General features: G+C 45.6%; 1 protein-coding gene across 4 annotated transcripts in view; it reads right to left on the reverse strand.

Moving 5' to 3' along the window:
* SH3BP1 (SH3 domain binding protein 1) overlaps positions 1-21,357 on the reverse strand; it is a 799,734-nt gene that overhangs the window by 89,297 nt on the left and 689,080 nt on the right. For all 4 annotated transcript variants that reach the window (XM_063941456.1, XM_063941455.1, XM_063941457.1 and 1 more), the window contains one exon: positions 6,261-6,369. In XM_063941456.1, the coding sequence (XP_063797526.1) occupies positions 6,261-6,369 (109 nt within the window). The remainder of the gene's footprint in view (positions 1-6,260; positions 6,370-21,357) is intronic.

Below are 21,357 nucleotides of genomic sequence, written 5' to 3' on the forward strand. Positions count from 1 at the left end.
AGGACACCAGCATTTGTCACACATGTCCTCATGCTCACCAGTTACTGACAGTAGTGCCCCTTATTCACATTACACCACACAGTATGAGCCACATTCACATTACATCACACAGTATGAGCCAAATACACATTATACCACACAGTATGAGCCAAATACACATTATACCACACAGTACGAGCCGTATTCACATTACGCCACACAGTATGAGCCGTATTCACATTACACCACACAGTATGAGCCACATTGACATTACACCACACAGTATGAGCCACATTCACATTACATCACACAGTATGAGCCACATTCACATTACGCCACACAGTATGAGCCAAATACACATTATACCACACAGTACGAGCCGTATTCACATTACACCACACAGTATGAGCCAAATACACATTACACCACACAGTATGAGCCACATTCACATTACGCCACACAGTATGAGCCAAATACACATTAAACCACACAGTGTGAGCCACATTCACATTACACCACAGTATGATCCACATTCACATTACACCACACAGTATGAGCCACATTCACATTACACCACACAGTATGAGCCACATTCACATTACACCACACAGTATGAGCCAAATACACATTACACCACACAGTATGAGCCACATTCACATTACACCACACAGTATAAGCCACATTCACATTACACCACAGTATGATCCACATTCACATTACACCACACAGTATGAGCCACATTCACATTACATCACACAGTATGAGCCACATTCACATTACACCACACAGTATGAGCCACATTCCCATTATACCACACAGTATGAGCCACATTCACATTACACCACACAGTATGAGCCAAATACACATTACACCACACAGTATGAGCCACATTCACATTACACCACATAGTACGAGCCGTATTCACATTACACCACACAGTATGAGCCACATTCACATTACACCACACAGTATGAGCCACATTCACATTACATCACACAGTATGAGCCACATTCACATTACACCACACAGTATGAGCCACAGTCACATTACACCACACAGTATGAGCCACATTCACATTACACCACATAGTACGAGCCGTATTCACATTACACCACACAGTATGAGCCACATTCACATTACACCACACAGTATGAGCCACATTCACATTACATCACACAGTATGAGCCACATTCACATTACACCACACAGTATGAGCCACATTCACATTACACCACACAGTATGAGCCACATTCACATTACATCACACAGTATGAGCCACATTCACATTACACCACACAGTATGAGCCACATTCACATTACACCACACAGTATGAGCTACATTCACATTACACCACACAGTATGAGCCACAGTCACATTACACCACACAGTATGAGCCACATTCACATTACACCACACAGTATGAGCCACATTCACATTACACCACACAGTATGAGCCACATTCACATTACATCACACAGTATGAGCCACATTCACATTACACCACACAGTATGATCCACATTCACATTACGCCACAAAGTATGAGCCAAATACACATTATACCACACAGTGTGAGCCACATTCACATTACACCACATAGTACGAGCCGTATTCACATTACACCACACAGTATGAGCCACATTCACATTACATCACACAGTATGAGCCACAGTCACATTACACCACACAGTATGAGCCACATTCACATTACACCACACAGTATGAGCCGAAACGCACATTACACCACACAGTATGAGCCGAAACTCACATTACACCACACAGTATGAGCCACATTCACATTACACCACACAGTATGAGCCGAAACTCACATTACGCCACACAGTATGAGCCACATTCACAATACACCAAACAGTATGAGCCACATTCACATTACACCACACAGTATGAGCCACATTCACATTACACCACACAGTATGAGCCACATTCACATTACACCACACAGTATGAGCCACATTCACATTACACCACACAGTATGAGCCACATTCACATTATACCACACAGTATAAGCCACATTCACATTACACCACAAAGTATGAGCCAAATACACATTACACCACACAGTATGAGCCATATTCACATTACGCCACAAAGTATGAGCCACATTCACATTATGCCACACAGTATGAGCCTCATTCACATTACACCACACAGTATGAGCCCCATTCACATTACACCACACAGTAAGAGCCACATTCACATTACACCACACAGTATGAGCCACATTCCCATTACACCACACAGTATGAGCCACATTCACATTACACCACACAGTATGAGCCACATTCCCATTACACCACACAGTATGAGCCACATTCACATTACACCACACAGTATGAGCCACATTCACATTACACCACACAGTATGAGCCACATTCACATTACACAACACAGTATGAGCCACATTCACATTACACCACACAGTATGAGCCACATTCACATTACACCACACAGTATGAGCCACATTCACATTATACCACACAGTATGAGCCACATTCACATTACACCACACAGTATGAGCCAAATACACATTACACCACACAGTATGAGCCATATTCACATTACGCCACAAAGTATGAGCCACATTCACATTATGCCACACAGTATGAGCCTCATTCACATTACACCACACAGTATGAGCCCCATTCACATTACACCACACAGTAAGAGCCACATTCACATTACACCACACAGTATGAGCCACATTCACATTACACCACACAGTATGAGCCAAATACACATTATACCACACAGTATGAGCCACATTCACATTACACCACACAGTATGAGCCACATTCACATTACACCACACAGTATGAGCCAAATACACATTATACCACACAGTAAGAGCCACATTCACATTACACCACACAGTATGAGCCACATTCACATTACACCACACAGTATGAGCCAAATACACATTATACCACACAGTATGAGCCACATTCACATTACACCACACAGTATGAGCCACATTCACATTACACCACACAGTATGAGCCAAATACACATTATACCACACAGTATGAGCCACAGTCACATTACACCACACAGTATGAGCCACAGTCACATTACACCACACAGTATGAGCCACATTCCCATTACACCACACAGTATGAGCCACATTCACATTACACCGCACAGTATGAGCCACATTCACATTACACCACACAGTATGAGCCACATTCACATTACACCACACAGTATGAGCCACAGTCACATTACACCACACAGTATGAGCCACATTCCCATTACACCACACAGTATGAGCCACATTCACATTACACCACACAGTATGAGCCACATTCACATTACACCACACAGTATGAGCCAGTCACATTACACCACACAGTACGAGCCGTATTCACATTACACCACACAGTATGAGCCACATTCACATTACACCACACAGTATGAGCCACATTCACATTACGCCACACAGTATGAGCCACGTTCACATTACGCCACACAGTATGAGCCAAATACACATTATACCACACAGTACGAGCCGTATTCACATTACACCACACAGTATGAGCCACATTCACATTACGCCACACAGTATGAGCCAAATACACATTATACCACACAGTACGAGCCTTGTTCACATTACACCACACAGTATGAGCCACATTCATATTATGCCACACAGTATGAGCCACATTCACATTACACCACACAGTATGAGCCACATTCACATTACACCACACAGTATGAGCCACATTCACATTACGCCACACAGTATGAGCCAAATACACATTATACCACACAGTACGAGCCGTATTCACATTACACCACACAGTATGAGCCACATTCATATTACACCACACAGTATGAGCCACATTCACATTACGCCACACAGTGTGAGCCACATTCACATTACGCCACACAGTATGAGCCACATTCACATTACGCCACACAGTATGAGCCAAATACACATTATACCACACAGTACGAGCCGTGTTCACATTACACCACACAGTATGAGCCACATTCATATTATGCCACACAGTATGAGCCACATTCACATTACACCACACAGTATGAGCCACATTCACATTACACCACACAGTATGAGCCACATTCACATTACGCCACACAGTATGAGCCAAATACACATTATACCACACAGTACGAGCCGTATTCACATTACACCACACAGTATGAGCCACATTCATATTACACCACACAGTATGAGCCACATTCACATTACGCCACACAGTGTGAGCCACATTCACATTACGCCACACAGTATGAGCCACATTCACATTACGCCACACAGTATGAGCCAAATACACATTATACCACACAGTACGAGCCGTATTCACATTACACCACACAGTATGAGCCACATTCACATTACGCCACACAGTATGAGCCAAATACACATTATACCACACAGTACGAGCCGTGTTCACATTACACCACACAGTATGAGCCACATTCACATTATGCCACACAGTATGAGCCACATTCACATTACACCACACAGTATGAGCCACATTCACATTACACCACACAGTATGAGCCACATTCACATTACGCCACACAGTATGAGCCAAATACACATTATACCACACAGTACGAGCCGTATTCACATTACACCACACAGTATGAGCCACATTCATATTACACCACACAGTATGAGCCACATTCACATTACGCCACACAGTGTGAGCCACATTCACATTACGCCACACAGTATGAGCCACATTCACATTACGCCACACAGTATGAGCCACATTCACATTACACTACACAGTATGAGCCAAATACACATTTCACCACACAGTATGAGCCACATTCACATTACACCACACAGTATGAGCCACATTCACATTACACCACACAGTATGAGCCACATTCACATTACACCACACAGTATGAGCCACATTCACATTACACCACACAGTATGAGCCACATTCACATTACACCACACAGTATGAGCCACATTCACATTATACCACACAGTATGAGCCACATTCACATTACATCACACAGTATGAGCCACATTCACATTACATCACACAGTATGAGCCACATTCACATTACACCACACAGTATGAGCCACATTCACATTACACCACACAGTATGAGCCACATTCACATTACACCACACAGTATGAGCCACATTCACATTACACCACACAGTATGAGCCAAATACACATTACACCACACAGTATGAGCCACAGTCACATTACACCACACAGTATGAGCCACATTCACATTACACCACACAGTATGAGCCACATTCACATTATGCCACACAGTATGAGCCACATTCCCATTACACCACACAGTATGAGCCACATTCACATTACATCACACAGTATGAGCCACATTCACATTACACCACACAGTATGAGCCACATTCACATTATGCCACACAGTATGAGCCAAATACACATTACACCACACAGTACGAGCCATATTCACATTACACCACACAGTATGCAGGTGGCCCGCTATCCTGGGCTCAGTCCCTAGGGCAAACACAGGACTTTCAGGAAGGGGTTTCCAGATGGGAGCTATAGATAGATAGAGGGGATGGGAGGGAGCGGGAGAGAAGTTTACCTGGAGGTTGGGAGGAGGCTCCGTGGTCCCTCTAGTCAGGTGCGGGGGGATGTGTAGTGGCTCCGGCGGGGTCAACGCAGCCCGGCAAGAGACGGAGGAGGAGGGGGAATAAGTGATGCAGAAGGAGGGGGATAAGCAGAGACGCGGCGGCATGTGAGTTGAGAGGAGCCCGCTGCCCAGACTGCCTGAGCTCCTCCACTGTTAGCTGTGTGGCGCGTCCCAGGAGGTCTGCATAATGATAAATCCACTACTGGCAGCGGGAGGTCACAGGCTCGGTGGGGGGTGCCGGACATTAGGGGGTGCCTGTGATCTTATGGTAAACCTCCAAATGAGTGTGAGAGAATGCAGTCATACCTCCCAACTGTCCCACCCATGGGCAGCAGTGTCACGCGGCCAGAGGAGTAAGTTGGGGAGGCTTTGATCACCGATGACTACTGAATAATTGTCGCGCATGGTATCTATTCAGTGCACGGAGGTGCGCCAGGGGCTGCCTAGCTGCTCATGGAGCGCTGGACACCCCCCCTGAATGCTTAATACAGGGTCATGCTGCAAGGACAGCCCACTTAACTGAGGCCACGCCCATTCTACCTGATGCCATGCCCCCTTTTTGGGGAAGCAATAATTGGGAGGTTTGCTATAATACAGCGTGTGAGCGCAGAAGTCGCCAGCTGCGTGTGTGACACTCACTGTTCTGTCATAGCCGCTGAAGAGGAATCCAACTGCGGGAGAGAGTCCGGCTTCAGTGGAACCAGTGATGACGGTGCAATCATAGACTCTGGAACCCCAAAATCTGCATCTACAACAGGACATAAATATGAATGGTAAAATATAACAGACTGGAAGGTAAATATCCAGTGTACAGAGCCAGGGAATCAGGCATGGAAGTCTTAGCCCTGGAGAGATCCAGTACCAGCCAATCAGCTCCTGACTGTCATATTACAGGCTGTGTTTGAAAAATGACAGTTACTGTACGAGTTGTCTGGTAGTTTATCTCTCTCCATTTTATCACTCTCCAAGGCTTAGTACATAGCCCCATAGCAACTGGACAGAAGCAAAACATTAGTGACACCTGCAACGCTGCAACTGTGGCTCCCGGCGCTTCATGCGCCAGTATCCAGCGCAATACATACTCCCAGTATCCAGCGCAATACATACTCCCAGTATCCAGCGCAATACATACTCCCAGTATCCAGCGCAATACATACTCCCAGTATCCAGCGCAATACATACTCCCGGCATCCAGCGCAATACATACTCCCAGTATCCAGCGCAATACATACTCCCAGTATCCAGCGCAATACATACTCCCGGTATCCAGCGCAATACATACTCCCGGTATCCAGCGCAATACATACTCCCAGTATCCAGCGCAATACATACTCCCAGTATCCAGCGCAATACATACTCCCAGTATCCAACACAATACATACTCCCAGTATCCAGCGCAATACATACTCCCAGTATCCAGCGCAATACATACTCCCGGCATCCAGCGCAATACATACTCCCAGTATCCAGCGCAATACATACTCCCAGTATCCAACACAATACATACTCCCAGTATCCAGCGCAATACATACTCCCAGTATCCAACACAATACATACTCCCAGTATCCAACACAATACATACTCCCAGTATCCAACACAATACATACTCCCAGTATCCAGCGCAATACATACTCCCAGTATCCGGCGCAATACATACTCCCAGTATCCAACACAATACATACTCCCAGTATCCAGCGCAATACATACTCCCAGTATCCAGCGCAATACATACTCCCAGTATCCAACACAATACATACTCCCAGTATCCAACACAATACATACTCCCGGCATCCAGCGCAATACATACTCCCAGTATCCAGCGCAATACATACTCCCAGTATCCAACACAATACATACTCCCGGCATCCAGCGCAATACATACTCCCAGTATCCAGCGCAATACATACTCCCAGTATCCAACACAATACATACTCCCAGTATCCAACACAATACATACTCCCGGCATCCAGCGCAATACATACTCCCAGTATCCAACACAATACATACTCCCAGTATCCAACACAATACATACTCCCAGTATCCGGCGCAATACATACTCCCAGTATCCAACACAATACATACTCCCAGTATTCAGCGCAATACATACTCCCAGTATCCAACACAATACATACTCCCAGTATTCAACACAATACATACTCCCGGCATCCAACACAATACATACTCCCAGTATTCAGCGCAATACATACTCCCAGTATTCAGCGCAATACATACTCCCGGCATCCAGCGCAATACATACTCCCAGTATCCAACACAATACATACTCCCAGTATTCAGCGCAATACATACTCCCGGCATCCAGCGCAATACATACTCCCAGTATCCAACACAATACATACTCCCAGTATCCAGCGCAATACATACTCCCAGTATCCAGCATCCGGCGCAATACATACTCCCAGTATCCAACACAATACATACTCCCGGCATCCAACACAATACATACTCCCGGCATCCAGTATCTGGCGCAATACATACTCCCAGTATCCAGCATCCGGCGCAATACATACTCCCAGTATCCAACACAATACATACTCCCAGTATCCAGCATCAGGCGCAATACATACTCCCAGTATCTGGTGCAATACATACTCCCGGTATCCAACACAATACATACTCCCGGCATCCAGCGGAATACATACTCCCAGTATCCAGCGCAATACATACTCCCAGTATCCAGCATCCGGCGCAATACATACTCCCAGTATTCAGCGCAATACATACTCCCAGTATCCAACACAATACATACTCCCGGCATCCAGCGCAATACATACTCCCAGTATCCAGCGCAATACATACTCCCAGTATCCAACACAATACATACTCCCGGCATCCAGCGCAATACATACTCCCAGTATCCAGCGCAATACATACTCCCAGTATCCAACACAATACATACTCCCAGTATCCAACACAATACATACTCCCAGTATCCGGCGCAATACATACTCCCAGTATCCAACACAATACATACTCCCAGTATTCAGCGCAATACATACTCCCAGTATTCAGCGCAATACATACTCCCGGCATCCAGCGCAATACATACTCCCAGTATCCAACACAATACATACTCCCAGTATTCAGCGCAATACATACTCCCGGCATCCAACACAATACATACTCCCAGTATCCAACACAATACATACTCCCAGTATCCAGCGCAATACATACTCCCAGTATCCAGCATCCGGCGCAATACATACTCCCAGTATCCAACACAATACATACTCCCGGCATCCAACACAATACATACTCCCGGCATCCAGTATCTGGCGCAATACATACTCCCAGTATCCAGCATCCGGCGCAATACATACTCCCAGTATCCAACACAATACATACTCCCAGTATCCAGCGCAATACATACTCCCAGTATCTGGTGCAATACATACTCCCGGTATCCAACACAATACATACTCCCGGCATCCAGCGGAATACATACTCCCAGTATCCAGCGCAATACATACTCCCAGTATCCAGCATCCGGCGCAATACATACTCCCAGTATTCAGCGCAATACATACTCCCAGTATTCAGCGCAATACATACTCCCAGTATCCAGCATCCGGCGCAATACATACTCCCAGTATCCAACACAATACATACTCCCGGCATCCAGCATCCGGTGCAATACTTACTCCCAGCATCCAGCGCAATACATACTCCCAGCATCCAGCGCAATACATACTCCCAGTATCCAGCATCCGGCGCAATACATACTCCCAGTATTCAGCGCAATACATACTCCCAGTATCCAACACAATACATACTCCCAGCATCCAGCATCCGGTGCAATACTTACTCCCAGCATCCAGCGCAATACATACTCCCAGCATCCAGCGCAATACATACTCCCAGTATCCAACAGAATACATACTACCAGTATTCAGCGCAATACATACTCCCAGTATCCAGCGCAATACATACTCCCAGCATCCAGCGCAATACATACTCCCAGTATCCAACACAATACTTACTCCCAGTATCCAGCATCCGGCGCAATACATACTCCCAGTATTCAGCGCAATACATACTCCCAGTATCCAACACAATACTTACTCCCAGCATCCAGCATCCGGTGCAATACTTACTCCCAGCATCCAGCGCAATACATACTCCCAGCATCCAGCGCAATACATACTCCCAGTATCCAACACAATACATACTCCCAGTATTCAGCGCAATACATACTCCCAGTATCCAGCGCAATACATACTCCCAGCATCCAGCACAATACATACTCCCAGTATCCAGCATCCGGCGCAATACATACTCCCAGTATCCAACACAATACATACTCCCAGTATTCAGCGCAATACATACTCCCAGCATCCGGCGCAATACATACTCCCAGCATCTGGCGCAATACATACTCCCAGTATCCAGCATCCGGCGCAATACATACTCCCAGTATCCAGCGCAATGCATACTCCCAGTATCCGGCATCCGGCGCAATACATACTCCCAGCATCTGGCGCAATACATACTCCCAGTATCCAGCATCCGGCGCAATACATACTCCCAGTATCCAGCGCAATGCATACTCCCAGTATCCGGCATCTGGCACAATACATACTCCCAGCATCCGGCGCAATACATACTCAAAGTATCTGGCGCAATACATACTCCCAGTATCTGGCGCAATACATACTCCCAGTATCCAGCGCAATACATACTCCCAGTATCCGGCATCCGGCGCAATACATACTCCCAGCATCCGGGGCAATACATACTCCCAGTATCTGGCGCAATACATACTCCCAGTATCTGGCGCAATACATACTCCCAGTATCCAGCATCCGGCGCAATACATACTCCCAGTATCTTGCGCAATACATACTCCCAGTATCCGGCATCCGGCGCAATACATACTCCCAGTATCCAGCATCCGGCGCAATACATACTCCCAGTATCCAGCATCCGGCGCAATACATACTCCCAGTATCCAGCATCCGGCGCAATACATACTCCCAGTATCCAGCGCAATACATACTCCCAGTATCCGGCATCCGGCGCAATACATACTCCCAGCATCCGGCGCAATACATACTCCCAGCATCCGGCGCAATACATACTCCCAGTATCTGGCGCAATACATACTCCCAGTATCTGGCGCAATACATACTCCCAGTATCCAGCGCAATACATACTCCCAGTATCCGGCATCCGGCGCAATACATACTCCCAGCATCCGGCGCAATACATACTCCCAGTATCTGGCGCAATACATACTCCCAGTATCTGGCGCAATACATAATCCCAGTATCCAGCATCCGGCACAATACATACTCCCAGTATCTGGCGCAATACATACTCCCAGTATCCAGCATCCGGCGCAATACATACTCCCAGTATCCGGCATCCGGCGCAATACATACTCCCAGCATCCACCGCAATACATACTCCCAGTATCTGGCGCAATACATACTCCCGGCATCCGGCGCAATACATACTCCCAGTATCCAGCGCAATACATACTCCCAGTATCCGGCATCCGGCGCAATACATACTCCCAGCATCCGGCGCAATACATACTCCCAGTATCTGGTGCAATACACACTCCCAGTATCCGGCATCCGGCGCAATACATACTCCCAGTATCCAGCGCAATACATACTCCCAGTTTCCGGCGCAACACATACTCCCAGCATCCGGCGCAATACATACTCCCAGTATCCAGCGCAATACATACTCCCAGCATCCGGCGCAATACATACTCCCAGTATCCGGCGCAATACATACTCCCAGTATCTGGCGCAATACATACTCCCAGTATCTGGCATCCGGCGCAATACATACTCCCAGTATCTGTAATGTGCTATATGTGACAGTGCTGGTATCCTTTATACTGTCCTGTCACATATAGACCTGTGTTCCCATACAGCTCTCCTCCCTGTAATACACTGTAATGTGCTATATGTGACAGTGCTGGTATCCTTTATACTGTCCTGTCACATATAGACCTGTGTTCCCATACAGCTCTCCTCCCTATAATACACTGTAATGTGCTATATGTGACAGTGTTGGGCTCCTCTATACTGTCCTGTCACATATAGACATGTGTTCCCATACAGCTCTCCTCCCTGTAATACACTGTAATGTGCTATATGTGACAGTGCTGGTATCCTCTATACTGTCCTGTCACATATAGACCTGTGTTCCCATACAGCTCTCCTCCCTATAATACACTGTAATGTGCTATATGTGACAGTGCTGGGATCCTCTATACTGTCCTGTCACATATAGACCTGTGTTCCCATACAGCTCTCCTCCCTGTAATACACTGTAATGTGCTATATGTGACAGTGCTGGTATCCTCTATACTGTCCTGTCACATATAGACCTGTGTTCCCATACATCTCTCCTCCCTGTAATGCACTGTAATGTGCTATATGTGACAGTGCTGGGATCCTCTATACTGTCCTGTCACATATAGACCTGTGTTCCCATACAGCTCTCCTCCCTGTAATACACTGTAATGTGCTATATGTGACAGTGCTGGTATCCTTTATACTGTCCTGTCACATATAGACCTGTGTTCCCATACAGCTCTCCTCCCTATAATACACTGTAATGTGCTATATGTGACAGTGTTGGGCTCCTCTATACTGTCCTGTCACATATAGACCTGTGTTCCCATACAGCTCTCCTCCCTATAATACACTGTAATGTGCTATATGTGACAGTGCTGGGATCCTCTATACTGTCCTGTCACATATAGACCTGTGTTCCCATACAGCTCTCCTCCCTGTAATGCACTGTAATGTGCTATATGTGACAGTGCTGGGATCCTCTATACTGTCCTGTCACATATAGACCCGTGTTCCCATACAGCTCTCCTCCCTGTAATACACTGTAATGTGCTATATGTGACAGTGTTGGGCTCCTCTATACTGTCCTGTCACATATAGACCCGTGTTCCCATTCAGCTCTCCTCCCTGTAATACACTGTAATGTGCTATATGTGACAGTGCTGGATCCTCTATACTGTCCTGTCACATATAGACCTGTGTTCCCATACAGCTCTCCTCCCTATAATACACTGTAATGTGCTATATGTGACAGTGCTGGGATCCTCTATACTGTCCTGTCACATATAGACCTGTGTTCCCATTCAGCTCTCCTCCCTGTAATACACTGTAATGTGCTATATGTGACAGTGCTGGTATCCTTTATACTGTCCTGTCACATATAGACCTGTGTTACCATACAGCTACTCCCTGTAATACACTGTGATGTGCTATATGTGACAGTGCTGGGATCCTCTATACTGTCCTGTCACATATAGACCTGTGTTCCCATTCAGCTCTCCTCCCTGTAATACACTGTAATGTGCTATATGTGACAGTGTTGGGCTCCTTTATACTGTCCTGTCGCATATAGACCTGTGTTCCCATACAGCTCTCCTCCCTGTAATACACTGTAATGTGCTATATGTGACAGTGCTGGGATCCTCTATACTGTCCTGTCACATATAGACCCGTGTTCCCATACAGCTCTCCTCCCTGTAATACACTGTAATGTGCTATATGTGACAGTGCTGGTATCCTCTATACTGTCCTGTCACATATAGACCTGTGTTCCCATACAGCTCTCCTCCCTGGAATACACTGTAATGTGCTATATGTGACAGTGTTGGGCTCCTCTATACTGTCCTGTCACATATAGACCCGTGTTCCCATACAGCTCTCCTCCCTGTAATACACTGTAATGTGCTATATGTGACAGTGCTGGGATCCTCTATACTGTCCTGTCACATATAGACCTGTTACCATACATCTCTCCTCCCTGTAATACACTGTAATGTGCTATATGTGACAGTGCTGGGATCCTCTATACTGTCCTGTCACATATAGACCTGTTACCATACATCTCTCCTCCCTGTAATACACTGTAATGTGCTATATGTGACAGTGCTGGGATCCTCTATACTGTCCTGTCACATATAGACCCGTGTTCCCATTCAGCTCTCCTCCCTGTAATACACTGTAATGTGCTATATGTGACAGTGCTGGTATCCTCTATACTGTCCTGTCACATATAGACCTGTGTTCCCATACAGCTCTCCTCCCTGTAATACAATGTAATGTGCTATATGTGACAGTGCTGGGCTCCTCTATACTGTCCTGTCACATATAGACCTGTGTTCCCATACAGCTCTCCTCCATGTAATACACTGTAATGTGCTATATGTGACAGTGCTGGTATCCTTTATACTGTCCTGTCACATATAGACCTGTGTTCCCATACATCTCTCCTCCCTGTAATGCACTGTAATGTGCTATATGTGACAGTGCTGGTATCCTCTATACTGTCCTGTCACATATAGACCTGTGTTCCCATACAGCTCTCCTCCCTGTAATACACTGTAATGTGCTATATGTGACAGTGCTGGTATCCTTTATACTGTCCTGTCACATATAGACCTGTGTTACCATACAGCTACTCCCTGTAATACACTGTGATGTGCTATATGTGACAGTCCTGGGATCCTCTATACTGTCCTGTCACATATAGACCTGTGTTCCCATTCAGCTCTCCTCCCTGTAATACACTGTAATGTGCTATATGTGACAGTGTTGGGCTCCTTTATACTGTCCTGTCGCATATAGACCTGTGTTCCCATACAGCTCTCCTCCCTGGAATACACTGTAATGTGCTATATGTGACAGTGTTGGGCTCCTCTATACTGTCCTGTCACATATAGACCTGTGTTCCCATACAGCTCTCCTCCCTGTAATACACTGTAATGTGCTATATGTGACAGTGCTGGGATCCTCTATACTGTCCTGTCACATATAGACCTGTTACCATACATCTCTCCTCCCTGTAATACAATGTAATGTGCTATATGTGACAGTGCTGGGATCCTCTATACTGTCCTGTCACATATAGACCTGTTACCATACATCTCTCCTCCCTGTAATACACTGTAATGTGCTATATGTGACAGTGCTGGGATCCTCTATACTGTCCTGTCACATATAGACCCGTGTTCCCATACAGCTCTCCTCCCTGTAATACACTGTAATGTGCTATATGTGACAGTGCTGGTATCCTTTATACTGTCCTGTCACATATAGACCTGTGTTACCATACAGCTACTCCCTGTAATACACTGTGATGTGCTATATGTGACAGTGCTGGGATCCTCTATACTGTCCTGTCACATATAGACCTGTGTTCCCATTCAGCTCTCCTCCCTGTAATACACTGTAATGTGCTATATGTGACAGTGTTGGGCTCCTTTATACTGTCCTGTCGCATATAGACCTGTGTTCCCATACAGCTCTCCTCCCTGTAATACACTGTAATGTGCTATATGTGACAGTGCTGGGATCCTCTATACTGTCCTGTCACATATAGACCTGTGTTCCCATACAGCTCTCCTCCCTGTAATACACTATAATGTGCTATATGTGACAGTGCTGGTATCCTCTATACTGTCCTGTCACATATAGACCTGTGTTCCCATACAGCTCTCCTCCCTGGAATACACTGTAATGTGCTATATGTGACAGTGTTGGGCTCCTCTATACTGTCCTGTCACATATAGACCTGTGTTCCCATACAGCTCTCCTCCCTGTAATACACTGTAATGTGCTATATGTGACAGTGCTGGTATCCTTTATACTGTCCTGTCACATATAGACCTGTGTTACCATACAGCTACTCCCTGTAATACACTGTGATGTGCTATATGTGACAGTGCTGGGATCCTCTATACTGTCCTGTCACATATAGACATGTGTTCCCATTCAGCTCTCCTCCCTGTAATACACTGTAATGTGCTATATGTGACAGTGTTGGGCTCCTTTATACTGTCCTGTCGCATATAGACCTGTGTTCCCATACAGCTCTCCTCCCTGTAATACACTGTAATGTGCTATATGTGACAGTGCTGGGATCCTCTATACTGTCCTGTCACATATAGACCTGTGTTCCCATACAGCTCTCCTCCCTGTAATACACTATAATGTGCTATATGTGACAGTGCTGGTATCCTCTATACTGTCCTGTCACATATAGACCTGTGTTCCCATACAGCTCTCCTCCCTGGAATACACTGTAATGTGCTATATGTGACAGTGTTGGGCTCCTCTATACTGTCCTGTCACATATAGACCTGTTACCATACATCTCTCCTCCCTGTAATACACTGTAATGTGCTATATGTGACAGTGCTGGTATCCTCTATACTGTCCTGTCACATATAGACCTGTTACCATACATCTCTCCTACCTGTAATACACTGTAATGTGCTATATGTGACAGTGCTGGGATCCTCTATACTGTCCTGTCACATATAGACCTGTTACCATACATCTCTCCTCCCTGTAATACACTGTAATGTGCTATATGTGACAGTGCTGGGATCCTCTATACTGTCCTGTCACATATAGACCCGTGTTCCCATACAGCTCTCCTCCCTGTAATGCACTGTAATGTGCTATATGTGACAGTGCTGGGATCCTCTATACTGTCCTGTCACATATAGACCTGTGTTCCCATACAGCTCTCCTCCCTGTAATACACTGTAATGTGCTATATGTGACAGTACTGGGATCCTCTATACTGTCCTGTCACATATAGACCCGTGTTCCCATACAGCTCTCCTCCCTGTAATACACTGTAATGTGCTATATGTGACAGTGCTGGGATCCTCTATACTGTCCTGTCACATATAGACCTGTGTTCCCATACAGCTCTCCTCCCTGTAATGTGCTATATGTGACAGTGCTGGGATCCTCTATACTGTCCTGTCACATATAGACCTGTGTTCCCATTCAGCTCTCCTCCCTGTAATACACTGTAATGTGCTATATGTGACAGTGCTGGGCTCCTCTATACTGTCCTGTCACATATAGACCTGTGTTCCCATACAGCTCTCCTCCCTGTAATACACTGTAATGTGCTATATGTGACAGTACTGGGATCCTCTATACTGTCCTGTCACATATAGACCCGTGTTCCCATACAGCTCTCCTCCCTGTAATACACTGTAATGTGCTATATGTGACAGTGCTGGGATCCTCTATACTGTCCTGTCACATATAGACCTGTGTTCCCATACAGCTCTCCTCCATGTAATACACTGTAATGTGCTATATGTGACAGTGCTGGGATCCTCTATACTGTCCTGTCACATATAGACCTGTGTTCCCATTCAGCTCTCCTCCCTGTAATACACTGTAATGTGCTATATGTGACAGTGTTGGGCTCCTTTATACTGTCCTGTCGCATATAGACCTGTGTTCCCATACAGCTCTCCTCCCTGTAATACACTGTAATGTGCTATATGTGACAGTGCTGGGATCCTCTATACTGTCCTGTCACATATAGACCTGTTACCATACATCTCTCCTCCCTGTAATACACTGTAATGTGCTATATGTGACAGTGCTGGTATCCTCTATACTGTCCTGTCACATATAGACCTGTGTTCCCATACAGCTCTCCTCCCTGGAATACACTGTAATGTGCTATATGTGACAGTGTTGGGCTCCTCTATACTGTCCTGTCACATATAGACCCGTGTTCCCATACAGCTCTCCTCCCTGTAATACACTGTAATGTGCTATATGTGACAGTGCTGGGATCCTCTATACTGTCCTGTCACATATAGACCTGTTACCATACATCTCTCCTCCCTGTAATACACTGTAATGTGCTATATGTGACAGTGCTGGGATCCTCTATACTGTCTTGTCACATATAGACCTGTTACCATACATCTCTCCTCCCTGTAATACACTGTAATGTGCTATATGTGACAGTGCTGGGATCCTCTATACTGTCCTGTCACATATAGACCCGTGTTCCCATTCAGCTCTCCTCCCTGTAATACACTGTAATGTGCTATATGTGACAGTGCTGGTATCCTCTATACTGTCCTGTCACATATAGACCTGTGTTCCCATACAGCTCTCCTCCCTGTAATACAATGTAATGTGCTATATGTGACAGTGCTGGGCTCCTCTATACTGTCCTGTCACATATAGACCTGTGTTCCCATACAGCTCTCCTCCCTGTAATACACTGTAATGTGCTATATGTGACAGTGCTGGTATCCTTTATACTGTCCTGTCACATATAGACCTGTGTTACCATACATCTCTCCTCCCTGTAATGCACTGTAATGTGCTATATGTGACAGTGCTGGTATCCTCTATACTGTCCTGTCACATATAGACCTGTGTTCCCATACAGCTCTCCTCCCTGTAATACACTGTAATGTGCTATATGTGACAGTGCTGGTATCCTTTATACTGTCCTGTCACATATAGACCTGTGTTACCATACAGCTACTCCCTGTAATACACTGTGATGTGCTATATGTGACAGTGCTGGGATCCTCTATACTGTCCTGTCACATATAGACCTGTGTTCCCTTTCAGCTCTCCTCCCTGTAATACACTGTAATGTGCTATATGTGACAGTGTTGGGCTCCTTTATACTGTCCTGTCGCATATAGACCTGTGTTCCCATACAGCTCTCCTCCCTGTAATACACTGTAATGTGCTATATGTGACAGTGCTGGTATCCTCTATACTGTCCTGTCACATATAGACCTGTGTTCCCATACAGCTCTCCTCCCTGGAATACACTGTAATGTGCTATATGTGACAGTGTTGGGCTCCTCTATACTGTCCTGTCACATATAGACCTGTGTTCCCATACAGCTCTCCTCCCTGTAATACACTGTGATGTGCTATATGTGACAGTGCTGGGATCCTCTATACTGTCCTGTCACATATAGACCTGTTACCATACATCTCTCCTCCCTGTAATACAATGTAATGTGCTATATGTGACAGTGCTGGGATCCTCTATACTGTCCTGTCACATATAGACCTGTTACCATACATCTCTCCTCCCTGTAATACACTGTAATGTGCTATATGTGACAGTGCTGGGATCCTCTATACTGTCCTGTCACATATAGACCCGTGTTCCCATACAGCTCTCCTCCCTGTAATACACTGTAATGTGCTATATGTGACAGTGCTGGTATCCTTTATACTGTCCTGTCACATATAGACCTGTGTTACCATACAGCTACTCCCTGTAATACACTGTGATGTGCTATATGTGACAGTGCTGGGATCCTCTATACTGTCCTGTCACATATAGACCTGTGTTCCCATTCAGCTCTCCTCCCTGTAATACACTGTAATGTGCTATATGTGACAGTGTTGGGCTCCTTTATACTGTCCTGTCGCATATAGACCTGTGTTCCCATACAGCTCTCCTCCCTGTAATACACTGTAATGTGCTATATGTGACAGTGCTGGGATCCTCTATACTGTCCTGTCACATATAGACCTGTGTTCCCATACAGCTCTCCTCCCTGTAATACACTATAATGTGCTATATGTGACAGTGCTGGTATCCTCTATACTGTCCTGTCACATATAGACCTGTGTTCCCATACAGCTCTCCTCCCTGGAATACACTGTAATGTGCTATATGTGACAGTGTTGGGCTCCTCTATACTGTCCTGTCACATATAGACCTGTGTTCCCATACAGCTCTCCTCCCTGTAATACACTGTAATGTGCTATATGTGACAGTGCTGGTATCCTTTATACTGTCCTGTCACATATAGACCTGTGTTACCATACAGCTACTCCCTGTAATACACTGTGATGTGCTATATGTGACAGTGCTGGGATCCTCTATACTGTCCTGTCACATATAGACATGTGTTCCCATTCAGCTCTCCTCCCTGTAATACACTGTAATGTGCTATATGTGACAGTGTTGGGCTCCTTTATACTGTCCTGTCGCATATAGACCTGTGTTCCCATACAGCTCTCCTCCCTGTAATACACTGTAATGTGCTATATGTGACAGTGCTGGGATCCTCTATACTGTCCTGTCACATATAGACCTGTGTTCCCATACAGCTCTCCTCCCTGTAATACACTATAATGTGCTATATGTGACAGTGCTGGTATCCTCTATACTGTCCTGTCACATATAGACCTGTGTTCCCATACAGCTCTCCTCCCTGGAATACACTGTAATGTGCTATATGTGACAGTGTTGGGCTCCTCTATACTGTCCTGTCACATATAGACCTGTGTTCCCATACAGCTCTCCTCCCTGTAATACACTGTAATGTGCTATATGTGACAGTGCTGGGATCCTCTATACTGTCCTGTCACATATAGACCTGTTACCATACATCTCTCCTCCCTGTAATACACTGTAATGTGCTATATGTGACAGTGCTGGGATCCTCTATACTGTCCTGTCACATATAGACCTGTTACCATACATCTCTCCTCCCTGTAATACACTGTAATGTGCTATATGTGACAGTGCTGGGATCCTCTATACTGTCCTGTCACATATAGACCCGTGTTCCCATACAGCTCTCCTCCCTGTAATGCACTGTAATGTGCTATATGTGACAGTGCTGGGATCCTCTATACTGTCCTGTCACATATAGACCTGTGTTCCCATACAGCTCTCCTCCCTGTAATACACTGTAATGTGCTATATGTGACAGTACTGGGATCCTCTATACTGTCCTGTCACATATAGACCCGTGTTCCCATACAGCTCTCCTCCCTGTAATACACTGTAATGTGCTATATGTGACAGTGCTGGGATCCTCTATACTGTCCTGTCACATATAGACCTGTGTTCCCATACAGCTCTCCTCCCTGTAATGTGCTATATGTGACAGTGCTGGGATCCTCTATACTGTCCTGTCACATATAGACCTGTGTTACCATTCAGCTCTCCTCCCTGTAATACACTGTAATGTGCTATATGTGACAGTGCTGGGCTCCTCTATACTGTCCTGTCACATATAGACCTGTGTTCCCATACAGCTCTCCTCCCTGTAATACACTGTAATGTGCTATATGTGACAGTACTGGGATCCTCTATACTGTCCTGTCACATATAGACCCGTGTTCCCATACAGCTCTCCTCCCTGTAATACACTGTAATGTGCTATATGTGACAGTGCTGGGATCCTCTATACTGTCCTGTCACATATAGACCTGTGTTCCCATACAGCTCTCCTCCATGTAATACACTGTAATGTGCTATATGTGACAGTGCTGGGATCCTCTATACTGTCCTGTCACATATAGACCTGTGTTCCCATTCAGCTCTCCTCCCTGTAATACACTGTAATGTGCTATATGTGACAGTGTTGGGCTCCTTTATACTGTCCTATCGCATATAGACCTGTGTTCCCATACAGCTCTCCTCCCTGTAATACACTGTAATGTGCTATATGTGACAGTGCTGGGATCCTCTATACTGTCCTGTCACATATAGACCTGTGTTCCCATACAGCTCTCCTCCCTGTAATACACTATAATGTGCTATATGTGACAGTGCTGGTATCCTCTATACTGTCCTGTCACATATAGACCTGTGTTCCCATACAGCTCTCCTCCCTGTAATACACTGTAATGTGCTATATGTGACAGTGCTGGGATCCTCTATACTGTCCTGTCACATATAGACCTGTTACCATACATCTCTCCTCCCTGTAATACACTGTAATGTGCTATATGTGACAGTGCTGGGATCCTCTATACTGTCCTGTCACATATAGACCTGTTACCATACATCTCTCCTCCCTGTAATACACTGTAATGTGCTATATGTGACAGTGCTGGGATCCTCTATACTGTCCTGTCACATATAGACCCGTGTTCCCATACAGCTCTCCTCCCTGTAATAC

This window comes from Pseudophryne corroboree, chromosome 9 (assembly GCF_028390025.1).
Source record: "Pseudophryne corroboree isolate aPseCor3 chromosome 9, aPseCor3.hap2, whole genome shotgun sequence".
Taxonomy (NCBI): Eukaryota; Metazoa; Chordata; class Amphibia; order Anura; family Myobatrachidae; genus Pseudophryne; species Pseudophryne corroboree.